Source organism: Trachurus japonicus, chromosome 18, assembly GCF_045865225.1.
Source record: "Trachurus japonicus isolate A0001 chromosome 18, Traja_1.0".
NCBI lineage: Eukaryota > Metazoa > Chordata > Actinopteri > Carangiformes > Carangidae > Trachurus > Trachurus japonicus.
The window spans coordinates 17,876,340-17,893,120 of record NC_140924.1 but is presented as its reverse complement, the minus strand read 5'-3'; the positions used below and the strand labels follow the sequence as shown (position 1 = coordinate 17,893,120).

The window sequence follows — 16,781 nt, the reverse complement described above, 5'->3', positions numbered from 1 at the left end:
AGCTGTGTCTCTGAGACAGGAAGTTACTCACAGATACTCACAGGCTGCGAAGAGCGGAGAGCACGGTTAACACCCCCCAGCCCCTGGGTGTGAAAACTTTAACACACTCATAAACATACACATACATATACTTTGAAATGGTCAAACCCATTTCCGTTCCTGCTCAGAGCTCAGAGCCGCCTCTCAGTCACTTCCAGCAGCAGCGAGGAGGAGGAGGGTGAGAACCGACAGAGACTCAGAATCGAGGGGTGAAAAGTGGAATTTGTTTTTATTGAACCTTTGATAAAATACACATCAGGTTGGCCCCTTCACAATAAGATCCTTCACATCATCATCATCATCATTATCATCATAATCATCAGCAGCAGCGGTTATAGCAGCCACGCACATTATACAGTACATGACCTTCGGACTCACAACATTTACCATCATCGGCGGCTCCGAGCACGTGTATCGATCTCCATAAATATTTGGACGAGCAGATCAAGGAGACAAAGATCTGATTGGTCTTTGAAGCTTTGGATCCTGCGACTGAGTCGAGATAAATATTTACAGCTTCTCTCGTACCGAGCTAAATGACGTGTTAATGTTCATAATATACTTATGGAGCACTAACACTGTACCAACCCAGAGTAAATAAGTGACTGGTTAATACCGTGACGTATTGATTAGTATTACTGATGTTTCTAGAGCTTTTATTTTGGAGACCTTCAACTACAAATTAGTGTTCAACCAACTTCTTTTTTTTTTTTTTTTTTAACACAACTACATGGTGTTGAGACTGTACGTGATTAAAGGAATTTCCCATAATTCTAGTGTGTGTGTGTGTGTGTGTGTGTGTGAAAGTGACAAACAGGAAACATACATATAAAGGTCGTACATTAATAATTCTGTACATTATTTGCTGCGAATGAGACTTGAAGCACTTTTCCTCTCCTCCATGTCGTTCCAATCCACTTCCATTCATCTTTTATTTTCTTAACACCAACTTTTTCCTCTTTTTTTCTGACTTACTCTATCCCTTCTTCTTTTAACCTGCGCCACTTTGCACATTCAGAAGCTGATAGAAGAGTTAGCACTTTTTTTTTTTTAAGACTCAGCGATGTGACGTCCATCAGGTGATGTCAAGAAGAGCGACTTGAGTTTATCGAGGCCTGGACGATGGTGTGAACGCACCAACGTTGATGAGAAGCCTTCACAATAAACCTGCGTCGTCTCTTTTCTGAAATCACACTCAGGTCGTCAAGAATGTACCTTTTTTTTTTACTTAAGAGTCAAAGGAAATTGCAGGAAGAAGGAAGGTATTTTCTTGACGGCCTGGTCGCAGCTGAGTCTGACGTCGACGTGTACATTCTGTGGACAGTTTTCTTTGTCTTGGTCTCATTTTGGTGGACAAAACAAAACACAACAAAATCCAGTGTAAACGCCAGCACACGCTACTTACAATCCACGTTTAAAAAAAACACAAACGTAACATTCAAATGATCAGTTTTTCGGGAACCTTCAAAGTAAAAGCTCAGACTCCAAAACAAGGATATCGCTTCAGCACGACAAGACTCACAGAGGATGGACGATCACGAACATCCATCCTAGTCAGCATTTTAAAAAACGACGCTGAGGATTGTTGTGTAATAATAATAATAAAAAAGATACATAATGAAGAAACAGTAAATGAAGGAAAAAACAAGAATCCCATTCATGTAGTAAACATATTGTAGCTGAAGCTCGGCCTCAGCTGTGAACAAAGGTAGTTATCTAGATTTTTCAAACGAGGGTTGATTAAGCCTCGGATCTCCTGCTGCTACGACTGTAAACAAAGTCAGTTCAAACATTTTCCTTCAGCGTCGTTCAGATTTATGGCTGTTTTTACTTCATTTTGGAAATGAATCATCACCGGGAGAAGAAAATGATGATAATATAGCGTTTGATTTAACTTGATTGATGGTTGAGCAGATAATATAGCACTGTCATGCTCAAAGTGCTTGGTAGTAGCTTATTCTTGAATGTCAGCACATTTCAGTGATTTGAGGTACAAAAAATTCTTCAGCATTTTGACCTTTTTCGTTGACACAACTCATTAAGCGGCCGTTTCAATATTTCCTTTTTATCTTTCCATCTTTCTTTCTTTCCGTCTTTTCCAGTCATCCCCCTTTAGATTAAGTTGAATTTTTTTTCCAACTGAGACTCTTTGACCCGATAAAGTGTAAACAAAAAGAAAAAAAAAAGAAAAATCAATGTGCACTATATACAAAGAATGAAATATCAAATAATTTAAAACTGTATATACATAAAAAACAAGAAGGCAAAAAGTGAGGTTTAAATGATTAGTGCTGTTGTTTTTTTTGAAGATCCAGAGATTGTATATTGTATATTGCTTGTATGTTAAAATCTAAATTGGATTGTACCTTGTTTTTTTTTTCTAAACCGTCTGATGTGCGGTGGATGTGTGGGTCGGGTGGCATCAGCAAAGAATTCATGCTACTGGTGAAATATACAGAGTGCAAACACTTCTCTGAAAGAACTGAAAGCTGGGCACGTTGTCACCTACCTACGGTCGAATGTCTGCACATGAGAGAGTGTGTGTGTGTGTGTGTGTGTGTGTGTGTGTGTGTGTGTGTGTGTGTACACCGAGGGAACGGACTCGTCACGATGTGGATGCGGTGCTTTGCTACGGTCGAAAAACACGAGGCGTTCAGGTGCAGACGTTCCACGTTCTAGTAAGCAGCATGCTCGTAAATGTGGATCTATAGTAAATATTCTCTTTTCTGATGGATGGCAGCGGTTTGTACAGTGAAGCAGCAGCAGCGACTGTGTCAGACAGGATGACGTTTACTGTGGTGATGAACGTTTCTTTTTTTTTTTGTTTTGTTTCCAGTGTTCTTTAAAAATATGCTGCAGTTGCAAGTGTTTGTTCTCTGCTTTGAGCTTTTAGGTGTGTTTGTTTGTTTGTTTGTTTGTTTGATCAAACCAAGCTGCACACAGCCTCTCCTCGCCGGGCCGCTCTGCGCCTCCCTCAGTCACACTTCCTGTCGCTGCCTAGCCAATCAGGGAGCTGCGTCTGGATAGGTCCACGTTGCTGGCGCTCAGCCCCCTGCAGTCCGACAGTCCCGAGTTGGCGTCCTGAAAACATCCAGAAGATTCAACTGTGAGCGAAGCTGCAGATCTGTTATTGGTTTTGTATTGTTGGTATTTATTTTCAGAGCTTAGAGTGTCTCAGTTTTTCTTATAAAATATGTGTTGCAGCATGTGCAGTGAGGTCGCACCTGTGTGGTCTCCTCAGTGCTCTTGTTGAGGAAGTTGAGGGAGCTCGCTCTCTTCATCCTGAGCAGATAAACAAAACCAAACAAACCAAACAAACCAAACTTAACAACACAGATCAGTGTGTGAGTTATAAATACAGAAATGATCTTTAGAAAGTTGAATTTAAGCATTTTCAATCCAACTCTTGAGGCTCTTTAAAGAAACATGATTATTGGTCAAATACATGAATCAAACAAAAAAAACAACTTCATTACTTTTACTAATCACAAACAAAATGCCAAAGATTTACTGCTTTCAGATTCTTGTTCATAAAGATTTGTTGCTTTTTATTTTCATTCTAATCCAGTGTTTTTCAACCTTGGGATCGGGGCCCATGTGGGGTCGCCTGGAATTCAAATGGGGTCGCCTGAAATGTCTAGTAATTGATAAAAAAAAATTACTGAAAAGTATGATTAAAAACACCACACAATCTTAAACAACTGTATTCTATACTTTCACTTTCTTGAATATAAGAGTACAAACAAAATGCAGCATATAAAAATATCTGAGCTGGTGCATTATGATTGACGGCCACGATCACGTGGACATGCACATGATCGCGGGGTCGCCAGAAATTTGTGATGTCATAATTCGGGTCACAAGCCAAAAAAGGTTGGGGACCACTGTTCTAATCATTAATGAAAAGTCCAGAGCTTTCAGCCACATCCTCATCTTTGCAAGAGGATCCAAAGTCAAGCAGCCGTCAAGCTTAACTACTAATTTAATATACTTTGATTTTAAATTTGATCATCTGACTGGTATTCTGGGAACTATGTGATCAATAATGTCAGTCACGGTGGAGCAGCTCCTCCTCCAGACTGTGACGTGGTCTCACCCTGGGTTACGAGGTTCTTGGGGTCCGCTCCCCTGCAGCTTCTTCACCAGCATCTCGCTGCTCCTTCTCAGGGCGTCGCGGATCTTCCCGAAGGAGCCGCTGCGACGCAGAGACCCGTTACCATCCTGAGGAAACAACAGCACAGCGGTTTTACTGCAGACGTTAAAGACGAGAGACAGAGAGAGAGACTTCCTGTTGAGACTGTTGGTTGAATCACAGCTGTGAGCTTAAAGTCGGGTCATATAACTTTCCCAGCCTTGTTTGCATGGTGACGTGGTCTCGGTGTCAGGATGAGCTCGTTACCTCTTTCATCAGCGTTAAAGATTAATTAATATCTGTGCACTGACCCCGTTCCACTCAGCCGAGTCGTCTCCTTCGTTCTCCCCCCGCTGTCCCCCCGGTCCATTCACTCCTTCCCTGCTGTGTCGTCTGTCGCTGCCTCCTGCTCCTCCGTCCTTCAGCAGCTCCACCACTTTGCTCTGGTTAATAGCATCGATTCCCTGAGACGACACACAGACACACAGAGAAAAACAGAGAGTGATTAAGGGAAATATACAGCCTTCACACAACGGCCCACTCAGCATGTGTACCACCTTAACTTTTCTTTACTGCGTGGTACACATGAGCTTCATGACGGAGCTGTAGAATCAGTCTGATGTGGTTTTATGTGTGAGTAACTCAGAGCTGTGACTCAAACACAGTGAATCCGGCTCCTTCAGACCCGTCTAACAGCAGTAACTCAGCTCCGTGTTGTTGTTGCCGTACCTGTTTACGTGATTTGCTGGCGCACTCCTCCAGCGTCTCTGCTGCCTCCAGTTTGCCCTGACGACGGTACAGAGCTCCCAGACTCTTGAGGGTTGTGTTCACTGTGGGGCTGGAAACAAAAAGAAGAAAGAAATAATTTGAATCATTTTAAATGTGTGTGACCAGAGTTATAATTATTTATACCTCAATGGAACAAAGATGAATGAAGCAACATGCAGCAACACCTCTCTGCAGAGTCTGTTCCTGTTATTTCAACTGGAGACAGGCCAGACCAGCCTCATCACTGTGACTTTTTATATTTTAATTAATCTAAAAACACAGAGAGATTTAATCATATTTCTTCTTACTCTTCTATAATTACATTGCCAATTTTGCTTTTATCTCCCCTTTTCTTCTCTTCCTTGTCAATTTTTTCCTGTCTTCATGAAAACAGAAACATATTTTTCAAAATAAAAGCTGATCTTATGGATGTTATTTGTAAAATGTTAGGTGATGAAGTTATATTTCTGATTGCTACATGTGTTCTAGTGCTGCTGACTCACCTGTCCACCTTGCAGGCCTTGTACCAGCTTCCATACTCTACATACGGGCCGGAGTCCTTGCGTTTACCCTGAGAGAGAGAAAGAGAGAGAGAAACTAAGTATGAAGCATAGCCCCTATTAGAGACGTCCCTGCTGTCATCTGGACAGTCTGCTGCCCTCCATCACTTATGCCTCTGTCCAATCCATTATCTGTAATAGGACGTGGGCCAAGTGGAGGGGGAGGTGGAGCTGAGGGACTGACCTTGCTCTCCTCTCTCTCCTCTGCGTGCATCCAGATGGGCTTGTTGTCATCTGCAACAGGAGAACAAAAAAAAAACCAAAGCGTCACATCGATGTTATTTGAGACGCAGCAACGGCAAAAAGGAGCCGAGTGAGGAAAAGCGTCCGTTAAACAAAATGGTCCAGGATCAGCCTATATTTTAAAGTGACACCTCTGTGTCCATGTGACTTTGTTTAGACACACGGCGGCCTGTCAGGCCCGCTCGCCGTCAGGCCACGTGAGCTGGTCAGGGTTTGATAAGTGGCAGCGGGAGGGAAACATCAACATTAAGCTGCTTCGCACGCTTCGATAGCCTGAAATAATCCCCTGACCTGCAGAGGACGCGGGGACGGATCAGAGTCTGAACCTGAATCCCAAAACACAGATGAGACGCTGTCCCCGGGGCCGCGAGTCCCAGAGGAGCTCCCGGACGTTCACCGCTGTGACCACCATCATCAGTTTGTCTCTAAGTGATTCGACTGTTGGCTCTACTCACTGTTGACGGATCCAAACTCCTTCTCGTGCGCCCTGGTCAGGATCTCTTTGTACAGAGCCTCAGCGTCTTTGAACTTCCCCTGCTTCAGGTAGCACGTGGCCTGAGGAGAACACACACACACACACACACACACACAACGTTTAATCCATGTTTCTATCAGATGATGACATCAGTGACGTCTGAGATAAGAGCGTTCTTCATCTTGATAACGTCCCCACCAGGTTGTTTTTGGTCTTGGCCACGTTGGGGTCGTCGGCGCCCAGTTTGGACTCGTAGATCTCCAGGGCCCGTCTGTAGTAGTACTCCACCTCGTCGTACTTGCCCTGGTTCTGACACAGCAGAGCCAAGTTGTTGAGCTGCTTGGCCACGTCTGGGTGGTACTTCCCCAGCACCTGGAGGACGCAGGAGGACACATTCAAGACGTTTAAGTTGATATTTTGTCAGTTTTCAATTCTCTTTTTATTATGATTTTGCATGGTCCACGTGTTCATTAACAAAACAATTCACCATTCTCATCCATCCATCTGTAAATTACAACTAAATCACACAGAAATATACAATTACGATTCCATAAATAATACAGATATAAATGATCGGTCCTCCCTCAATAATATAAAAGATTAAATCTATCTATCTGTGATTATATTTTGTCAGTTTTCATTAATTCATTCTCTCGCTACATATATATTTGGCACTATGCCTTTTATTTGAATTGTTGAATGTTCGTTGTTTTCTGTTGCTGAGTGGGTGTTAGTTTAGAATATACAGTATCAGTGTGTCTTAGCATTTCTTCGTTTTTTTTTTCTTTTTCTTTTCATTCAGATTAATGTTGTTGTCCTGTCATGTTTGTAACTGCACCGTCACTGGAGTATGTGCACACATCCTTTCACTGCAGTGATCTTGTATTATTGTATGTGACAAATAAAAACATTCTCTTGAATCTTTAATCTTCTATATCTTGAGCAGGTGGAGGTGTTTACCTTCTCTCTGATCTCCAGCGCTCTCTTGCAGAGCGGCTCAGCCTCCTTGTACTTGCCCCTCTTGCCGTACAGCACGGCCAGGTTGTTGAGGGTGGCGGCCACGGCCGGGTGATCCTTCCCCAGCGTCTTCTCTCTGATGGCCAGGGCGTCGTTCAGGAGGTGAGCCGCTTCTTTGTACTTGTTCTGGTCCCTGCAGGAGAAAACAGAGCAACAGCACTTCGATCAAAATCTGTATCACTTCACCTGGTTACAGCTCCTGACACCGTCTGCTGTCGGAGCCTCACCTGTACACCAGTGCCAGGATGTTGAGCATGGTGGCCACGTCCGGGTGGTCGTGTCCGGACGTCTTCTCCAGGTCCTCCAGAGCCTGTTTGCACAGCGGCACGGCCACTTCGTAGCGGCCCTGCGACGCATACTGGATCACCAGGTTGTGCAGGGTCCGGAGGCGAGCCGGGATCTCGTAGCCTCCCTGCTGGGCCGCCGCCTCGCCGCTGGGCTGGGCTGCAGGACGGACAGATGGGTCAAAATAGAGCAGCTTCACTACGTAGACTAATAAGATCTCAGATGTTGAGAAAAGACGCTAATGAGTTCTTTAACTTCTAATTTATAAAGAAACCCTAACCCTAAAACTAACAAGTTCATAAATTGAGCATCTTTCGAAAGAGCCAGTGACTATAAGGAAGAAATTATTTGAAAATACTGTACCGGTATATGTGAAACTGAAGACGAATTATAAACCTTGCGTTGGATTTCATTTCCTCTAAATAATCACAACCTCGTCGGACATAATCAAATATATTGGCTTATATAACAGAGACAGGAATACATTAAACAAACTGCTATTATCCAATTTGCAGCAGATTATTTTTGTGTCGACTGACCAATCAACCAATATGTAAACTGCAGATAAGTTTAATACTGGTTGTGCTACAAAATAAAAGCTATACATATAATATAAAGACCAGTTTTGTTACAAATAATAATTTTTAAAAAAATTAGGAAAATGTTCATCCCACTCTCCTAAGGCCAACAATGACATTTTCTGATTTCTTGTGTTGTGCAAAGGGCAGAAGGAAACCTAGATGTTGAGTTTAATGTCACATGAGACAAAGAAAAGCAGCAAATCCTGAGAAGCTGCAAATTGGAAATGTGAATATACAGAACATATAGCAAACTGTGCAGAAGCACACCGACTGAAATCCAGCTCTGTTTCCTGTTAAACACCACACTGGTCTAATTTTAGAACATCAAGCTTTTTAAAACATCCTTTTTAAGCTCTGTCGCTCCTCTTTATTTGTTCTCCTCCGTTCTGTCTGCTAGTTTCATCCCTCCATCTCCAGTCGGGTGTGTCTGATTTAACCCCTCACCTCCCTCTGCTTCTCTACAGTCTTTACAGGATTCATGTGTTTCCTCCTTTTCAAACAAAAAAGCGAGGATGAGAACAGAATAAGAGATCGTTGCTCCTCCTACATATTTGAACATGTTATGGCTGAATGTGCGTTCGACATTAAAAAGTGAACAAGCTTTATGATGAGTATTCATCCATCAATAATTAAAGAGACCATGAGGCAGAGTACAGCAGCACTTACTGTTTCACTAATGGGGAGTAAAACTGAATGCTCTGCCTGCGTCGCCCATTACCAGCCTGAGCTCCTGCATTAACCAAACCACAGCTCCTCATATAAACAAGCTTAGTATCCTATCTGGTAAAGAGCCGACTCACCACTCACGCAGCAGAGGTAACCGAATAAAAACTCAGCTCTGAGAACAACCTGCTCCTCAGGGTTAATATGACTCTTCACTTTCAGGCTGAACATTTCACTGTGCTTTTATTTTGACACATTAGATAAACACAGCAGCTTCTGTCATTTCAATGTCAACCTGAATAAAACTTAAACTTATTAAAGGAACACGAGGGGCAGCTCAGTCATATATAGATGTTTGTTTGATCTTTTCATAAACTCCTCAGCTTCCTAAAGTCATTATTATTTCAAATCCTCAACCATGACTTTGCCTAAATCCCTTCATAATCAACAGAAAGCCCCTTTGAAGGTTTATACTATAATGTCCACAGAGTGGGACTGTGTGTGTAACGCTGCAGCATCAACACACCCGACTCGGCTCCTTGGTGTTCATTATTTCTAGGGAAAAGGTCAGCCATGCAAAATGGCTGTGAGTGCTGCGAGCGCATGACCAATCAGCTCCTTTTCCTGTGGTCGAGCGCTGCTGGTCACTCTGCGCCAGGAAACCAGGCACCTGCTCCTGGAAACCAGGATGTGAAACCTTTGTATAGATGAAGTCACGTCTGGTCTGACTCTAAAGGATCCTGCTGAGTCTGGAGTTTGGGCACTTTAAGACTGAGTAGTTTAGTTTTAGAATAATAAATAATATGAAAAATAATGTTGTCTCTATTAGCTGAGCATCAGATCTTCAAGTGAAGCTTCTCAAATGTGACAATTTGCTTCTTTTCTTTGGCTTTTCTAACAGTGAATTGATGTTTTTTCAGTTGAGAAATTGAATATTTTACTGTGGATTTTTTTTTTTTAATGGAGATTTTGCATTTCAAATAATCTTCTAGACCATAATCTAATCTGTTATCTGCAGCCCTGTCTGAGATGAATGCTATGTCACATGTTGTTATGCTGATGTCATACCTGGTCCCTGGTCATCGTCATTGGGGAACAAGTCGTCCAGACTGTCCTTCGATGTGTCTCCTCCTCCGCTCCCGCCGCTGCCCGCACTCTGGTTCTTCTCCTCCGAGGGTGACACGTCGTCGTCGAACTTCTTGATCTGATTCATGAACTCCAGGTGCTTCTTCTCCTCCTCCAGCTGGGCCACGCTCTGCTCGCTGCGCTGCAGCTTGTGCTGCGTTCCCGCCAGCTCGTCTCGCAGCCACTGGTTCTCCTGGCAGAGGCGGCGCACCTGAGCGCGCAGCTTCTGCTTCTCCGACTCCACGGCGCTGAGGTGGCTGGACAGGGCGATGATCACCTGGGGGAAAGAGAAAGCACAGTTTCAATATATTTTTATTTTTATGAGCTGAAATTTAAGGGATAGTTCAACATTTTGGGCAAATTTGCCTATCGTCATAGCAGTAAGTTCATTATCTTTAATTATCGGTGCATGTTGTTTTGAGATCAGCGGGGCAGAGACGTGAGCTGCTCAGTGAACACAATGGAGGTGAACGGTACAGGTCCCCTGTCCCTCATCAAACTCATCAAATACACAATCCAACAACTCCAAAACACTCTGGTGGACAAGTTGTGACCTGCACATTCACCACGCTATGAGATAATCATGTATAATTATGTAACATTACGACACATGAAGCAAATACTCAGAACTACTTGCGCTTTTGAAGTCACTCCACCCAGCAGCCGTGTCTGGAATGTACTTCCGGCTGCATTTGCCTTGAAAACATCTCTGTCTGTCTCGTAATTACATATGATTATTTGATAGCGTGGTGAATGTGCAGGTCACAAGCGTTTTGGAGTTGTTGGATTGTGTATTTGATGAGTTTGATGAGGGACAGGGGACCTGTACCATTCACCTCCAAGCAGCTCACGTCTCTGCCCCGCTGATCTCAAAACAACATGCACTGATAATTAAAGGTAATTAACCTACTGCTATGACTATAGGGATTATGGCAATAGGAGAATTTGCCAAATATGTTGAACTATCCCTTTAAATATATGACAATTTGTTCTAACTGAAATGTTTGAGTAAATCTCACACAACAGGAAGTGAGGAGTCGGTCAGTGTCTCACCTGTGCCTCTCCCAGGCCGAGCTCGATGGCCTCCAGACTCTTGCGGAGCAGCCCGGACTTCTCCTGGGCGACGGGCGGCTGGGTGCAGTCCAGCAGCGAGTTGAGCAGCTGGGCGTGTTCGCCGCGCAGCGTCTCCAGGCCCTGCATGACGGCTTTAGTGTTGAGGACGATCTCATCCTGGCTCAGTCGCTCCAGGGCTTCTTCACGTGGATACACCATGGTGGACATTGCCTGGTTTCATGCACGCTGCTGCGGAGTCGGGAACAGGAAGAGAAATGAGATGTGGGAGCGTGCATCATCATTATTCCATTTTTTATTTATCAGGGGGCCGGGGTGGGGATGGGGATGGGGAGACAAATTTGCTGACTGCGCCTCGTCCTATCCGGCTTGACATTCACACAATGTGTATACGCTGCTCGGCGTAACCACATCCTTTATCTGCTGGCTACTGAGGCCAGCAGAAGGTAGAGGAGACAAAAGGGAAAGAGCAGATGAGAGGAGAGAAGAAAGGAGAGGGCAGGGAGGAGGAGAGTGGGCGACGATGAAAATGACAGAGGGGGTAAACAGATACTCAGTGAGGCAAAGGGGGAGCAGAGAAAACAATAAATAGCTTCACTCTCACAGGTTTCATTATAACGGTAAAAATGAGTCACTGACCTACCAAAGCCAAGAATTTTACAAAGTTGTTTCATATAAAATCCTGCAGGGTTCCTACATGAAATTTCAGAATGCCATACTTTTCGGTTAAAATAATTTGTGACATTTGAGTAATTAGATGTGTGTCATGTAAATAAATTGTGCAATTAACCATTTTGTTTTCATTATTCTGAATTTGTATGCCATTATGTCACCAAATCATTTACAGCGCATACAAAATAATTACCCCAAATAACTTCAGATAAGAACCCAGATAAGTGTTAAGATAAATATATCCATTTTCCATACTTTTCCAGACCTGGAAATGTATAAAATCAAATTCCATACTTGTCCATACTTGCATAGGAACCCTGAATCCTACAGGGAAACATTAACATCCAATTTATTCCTGCTTGACGTTGTGTTTCAGAGTTACTGCTGCAGAAAGTTTCCCATTAAATCTCCCGTCCCTCCACCTTCCTGTGTGATTTCAAAGAGGTCAACGCCGGCGAAACAATGGTTCAACTTCCCCATTTCATTACAGAGACAGTGTGCCCCTCGGGTAGGTGGAACGAGATAAGGTGTGTGTGTGTGTGTGTCGTCTAGTTAAAACCCATTGAGATTACTGCAAGAGGATTCCTCCGGGCCTGACACTGACGCAGCAGCAGCAGTGACCAGTAAAGCCAATTAAAATGAGCCACTGTCACTCAGCAGATCAGCTCCTGACACACACACACACAGTGAGGTAATCACGACCAAATCAAAACATCACAACGGCGGCTGAGCTGCAGACGGACTGGAGCTACTGCAGGGGCTGATGTTTTCATCTGAATCTAGGTCACTGCTGCAGACTGATCCAGAAACAGCTGTACATCAACGCCAACGAGACATTTCAGCTAAATTTGCGCATTGATTCTCAACCAGTATGTTTATTCTATTTCATAATTAAGCCAAACAATGAATGTTGACCTATAAATGATCATCAGATTATTAGTATTATTATTAGCCTCTCGAATATCAACATAGGGGTGCATCTCAATAAATTAGAATATCATGGAAAAGTTTATTTACTGTATGTCAGTAATTCAATTCAAAAAGTGAAATGAATACATTATATGGATCCATTGCACACAGAATGAAACATTTCATGTCTTTATTCATTCATTTAATGTCAATAAAAGTCAGTATCTCAAATAATTTGGATATCACAAAAGACCAATTTAAAAAAAGCATTTTTAATATGGAAAAGTTGGCCTTCGGAGAAGTATGCACTACTAGAAATGGACTTTTCCATGATGTTCCTATTTATTGAGATGCACCTGAACATCATAAAGCTGGTGATATATAAATCAATATCTAGAAAGTTCCACATCCTGATCTTAAAGGCCTGAGGATGGAAATATTGAGCAGCTGTGAAAAGTGAAACCGTCGCAGCAGCAGCAGCAGTAGGACAGAGGAGGAGGAGGACAGAGGAGCCAATTGTGCGACATCGTGACTTTCTCCCTTTTTTCCTGCTTTAATGATGGAGGCGCACCTGTTCTCCTTCCTTCCTCCCTCCCCTATCCATCTCTCGCTCACCCATCCTCCTCCTCCTCCTCCCTTCCTCTCTCCTCTCTCCTCCCTCCCTCCTCCCATCCGCCTCATACATTGACTGCAATGCACCAATATTCATGCTAACTCCGCTTTCCAAACGCAGAGAGGCAAAAGCTGCCAAACGTGAAAAAGCGAGTGACATCTGGAGGTTCATATTATCGCTTATTCATCCTCAATGGGACGATTTTAAACCGAAAATATAATAGAAACGAGGCGGTGGTGGATGGTGGTCGAGGCAGGCCTGCATGTCTGTAGCCGAGGGCGGCGAAGAGGAGGAGGAGGAGGAGGAGGAGGAGGAGGAGAGGCAACGTTTGGCTTGGCAACAGATCAATCAAGGTGACCGACAATGGAGAGGTCTGTTCAGAAAAGCACAAAGCTATAATGGATGGTTTAGTCAATCATTTGCCAATCACTAAAAAAAACAATGCGGTTGAATGAAATGTCAGGCTCGTCCGACATGTAAACTGTTTGTAAACAGTGCAGGCCCGACCCAGCTCCTTGGGTGTTACACAATACACACTCATGCACCTTATATTAATCGATTACACTCTGATTAGCAAGGAGAATATAATGGGAAAATGAAAAGTCATGATTCATAAGTGGCAATATTTGTATTGCAACTGCAGATGACACATTTGCGGATTTGACAGCTTGCTAAAAATACACCGGCAAAATTACCATCACAAGCATTAAATCGCTGTCTTTCTTTATTACATAGCTACGAGCTCTGCTGCTGCTAACGTAAATATAAATCATCCATGTTTTATTTCTTATTTTTTACCTTCATCGAAGACAAGTGCGACGCTTTCTACCCCCTCGAACAAAGCAGGAGAGGACAATGTTGTGATGCTCCGGACAGATCAGCGACAAATGCACAGCGAGAGGAAAAACACACCGTTTCCGGTCACGTATTTCAAAATAAAAGCTCGTTTGGAACAAGAGCAAAGCAGAGCAGTGGATGCTGAAGAATAAACTTCCCTTTTCAGAATAAACCTTGAACATTAAACACCTTGAACATTTAAAGTCTGTTTTCTGTCACTTATTTCAGTGATTCAAATGTGTTTTAATATAATTTCACGTTTTTCGTGCAGCATGCAGAAGTGATTTTGGACAAAAATTACATTTATATCTCCCTACAAGTAACACATTGGCTTCCATTTAGATAACGGTTTATTCAATATTGATTCAATAACATTGTTTTGATGTAAAATATAGCAGCAGACAGCTTTTAGGTGAACGTTGAATTTAGTATCAGTTGTGGTTGAAAATATGACATTTAAACATATATAACGAGCGCTTTCAATGTTGATTAAATGTCGGGAATCAATGTTGATTTAACGGTTCTTCCTCATCATACTTCAATGTGATTTTGCTATCTGGCAACCGTACGTTGGTACATGACAACGGTTACGTTAACGTCAATCTTATTTTGAAGGAGGCTGAACGCGAGGAGGAACTAGTTAGTGTAACCTAACCTACCTGTCTTCTTTATTTCACGCTTCTTCTCACGTTATTTGGCTAGTCAAGTGTAAGACACACCGAAATAGCCCACACATACAACAGCTGAGTTTAGTTTAATGCGATTACAGTGCCAGCTGAGGACTGTTGTAATTAAGTTAAGCTAACATCAGCCTCTCTAACGGTCACCGCTTAATTAACTTACCAGGAGAGGACTGGCGCTTGGCAATGGAGGACTGCAGAGACAGAAAGCTTTTACAAGCGTCCACAGTGTTGGCTGTTACTGTTGGCTACTCCCCGTTAAAACTTTTATTAATCCTAACAAAACTGTAGCGGTTGTTGTCGCGGATGCGCCGTGAACCGAAAAATGGCTGTTCTCCCAGATACCATGACCAAAGATGAAGTGGCACATCAAGATGGTTCACGGTTTCTATTTTTACCAGCGGGGCGGGAAAATCTAACCCGCGCATGCGCAAACTCAAGTCAAGTCAGCTTTATTTATAGAGCACAACAACAAATGATCAAAGTGCTTTACAATTATGTGCAAAACGAGAACAACAATGACAAAAGAGTGTAAAAAGAGAGAAAAAGACTCAGAGAAAGAACATTTAAAAACTGTGGGTAAAAAGCTAAAATAAAAATCAGAGGATGATGAAGTATTATGCCGAATCAAATGTTATGGAAAAGAGTGTTTTGCAGATATTCATGAAGGGTGAACTGAATGTGGCAAATTATTCTACAGTTTTGGACCAGCAACTGAAAATGCTCTGTCACCTCAGTGTATGGTCACCTCTGGTTTTTAACTTTGTAGTTGGCTAGCATCTTCTGTAGTGATCTACATGCATATATTATGTTGGTGAGTGGTTCTTCACACTTTCTGACAAATACTGAAATGTTTTTTGTGTGATATCTTACAATAGCCTACCCTAAGTTGAACCACCACAGTCCTTCACTGAACCTATAATATTGATTATTTTGTTTATTTTGAAATTTCAGACGTTTGTTGCCATAGCCAACTATTCTATCATCATGTGGTATTGATTAACATGATTTTAACATCCAATTGCATACTAACTGGATAATTTGTCTTCTAATTAGCTGCTATGACCAATTTGTGAGGCGTTTTCAGGAAACGTGATGTAAGTGGAAGTGACTCATCTCGGTTTGCTTGCGCTCTTTGTACTAAGATGTCAGCAGAGGCCCCCATTCAAAGAGAGTGAGCAACAGTCCTGTGTACCACTGACCTGCTTCACAAGCATCATGTGCACTATTTATTTACACTGACACTTATGGTTTATGCAACCTGCTATGTTAACCCACATACTTAAACATGATGACCTATCAAGAGCATATGGTGCAATACTGAAATATTACTTTAAAATCCTGCAGGATAAATTAAGTCTGTGGGAATATCTGGTTTGTGAACATTTAATGCAGGTTTGTTGCATTACTGCCACATGAGATATGACCTTTAATAAAAAAGAAGTTGTTCCAGCTTTCGAAGACAAGAGACAGGGGCTACAAATCAGGAGTATTTTTATTTTAAAAAACAAATGAAACAATGAACACTTCCACTTTTCATCCAACATCTGTTTGATTGACAAACGTAATCATGAAAAAGCAGTACTACAAAACATGTGAAATTAAGAAAAACAAACCAAAAAAAAGACAAAAAAAAAACTAGAATACAATATAACAAGTACTATCTGATATGTACAAGCATTATAGTTTGTGTAATATAGTTATTGTTATAGGCAAAAGGCAAAAAAGCTGAAGACTGCTGCTGAAGAAACAATGGCATGTGCAAAATACTCTCCACAAGTCCACAAGCTTTGGACGCTCTGCCGCGAGCAGAAACCCCGTCAGGCAGAGGTCCACTGCTTTCATAGGCAAATCCCGTTCCCATGAGGACAGACGGCAAATTTACAAGCTGTGAGGGAATGGGAACAACATCTTTTTTTTCTCCGAAAGCTAAGCTTGTGGAAGCCTGGTGAAGAAGACTCTCTCATCGTCAGAGGGACATGTTTCTGAGGACGGTGGAGAGAAAAGACACTGCTGATCACTGACAGAGATTGAGACCGACGGACCCAACAGCTCCTAATCTCTAACCACGACTAATCAAGGACAGAGGAACCATCGTTTACAGCTTCACA

General features: G+C 42.6%; 1 protein-coding gene across 3 annotated transcripts; it reads right to left on the bottom strand.

Moving 5' to 3' along the window:
* Nucleotides 1-249: 249 nt before the first annotated feature.
* Nucleotides 250-14,963, bottom strand: klc2 (kinesin light chain 2). 3 transcript variants are annotated; one of them, XM_085759906.1, is made up of 14 exons: nt 14,834-14,963; nt 10,942-11,190; nt 9,832-10,165; nt 7,462-7,678; nt 7,178-7,367; nt 6,416-6,589; nt 6,198-6,297; nt 5,684-5,733; nt 5,443-5,510; nt 4,901-5,009; nt 4,483-4,635; nt 4,136-4,260; nt 3,264-3,321; nt 250-3,120 (listed from the first exon to the last, which is right to left on the bottom strand). In XM_085759906.1, exons 2-14 carry the CDS (start codon nt 11,167-11,169, stop codon nt 3,037-3,039), a joined length of 1,890 nt encoding a protein of 629 aa, XP_085616032.1. In that variant the 5' UTR covers nt 11,170-11,190; nt 14,834-14,963; the 3' UTR covers nt 250-3,036. The 3 variants fall into 3 exon arrangements, with proteins under 3 accessions (XP_085616032.1, XP_085616034.1, XP_085616033.1); XM_085759908.1 differs by lacking the exon at nt 14,834-14,963 and adding an exon at nt 13,952-14,065; XM_085759907.1 differs by lacking the exon at nt 14,834-14,963 and adding an exon at nt 13,952-14,040 and having other exon boundaries at nt 10,942-11,187.
* Between the last annotated feature and the right edge of the window lie 1,818 nt (nt 14,964-16,781).

Coding starts and splice junctions, on each gene's coding strand:
- klc2 (XM_085759906.1), bottom strand. CDS start 11,169: ATGTCCACCATGGTGTATCCACGTGAAGAAGCCCTGGAGCGACTGAGC. Junction 4,261..4,482: donor ACTCGGCTGAGTGGAACGGG/GTCAGTGCACAG, acceptor TTGTTTCCTCAG/GATGGTAACGGGTCTCTGCG. Junction 3,322..4,135: donor CAAGAACCTCGTAACCCAGG/GTGAGACCACGT, acceptor TTATCTGCTCAG/GATGAAGAGAGCGAGCTCCC.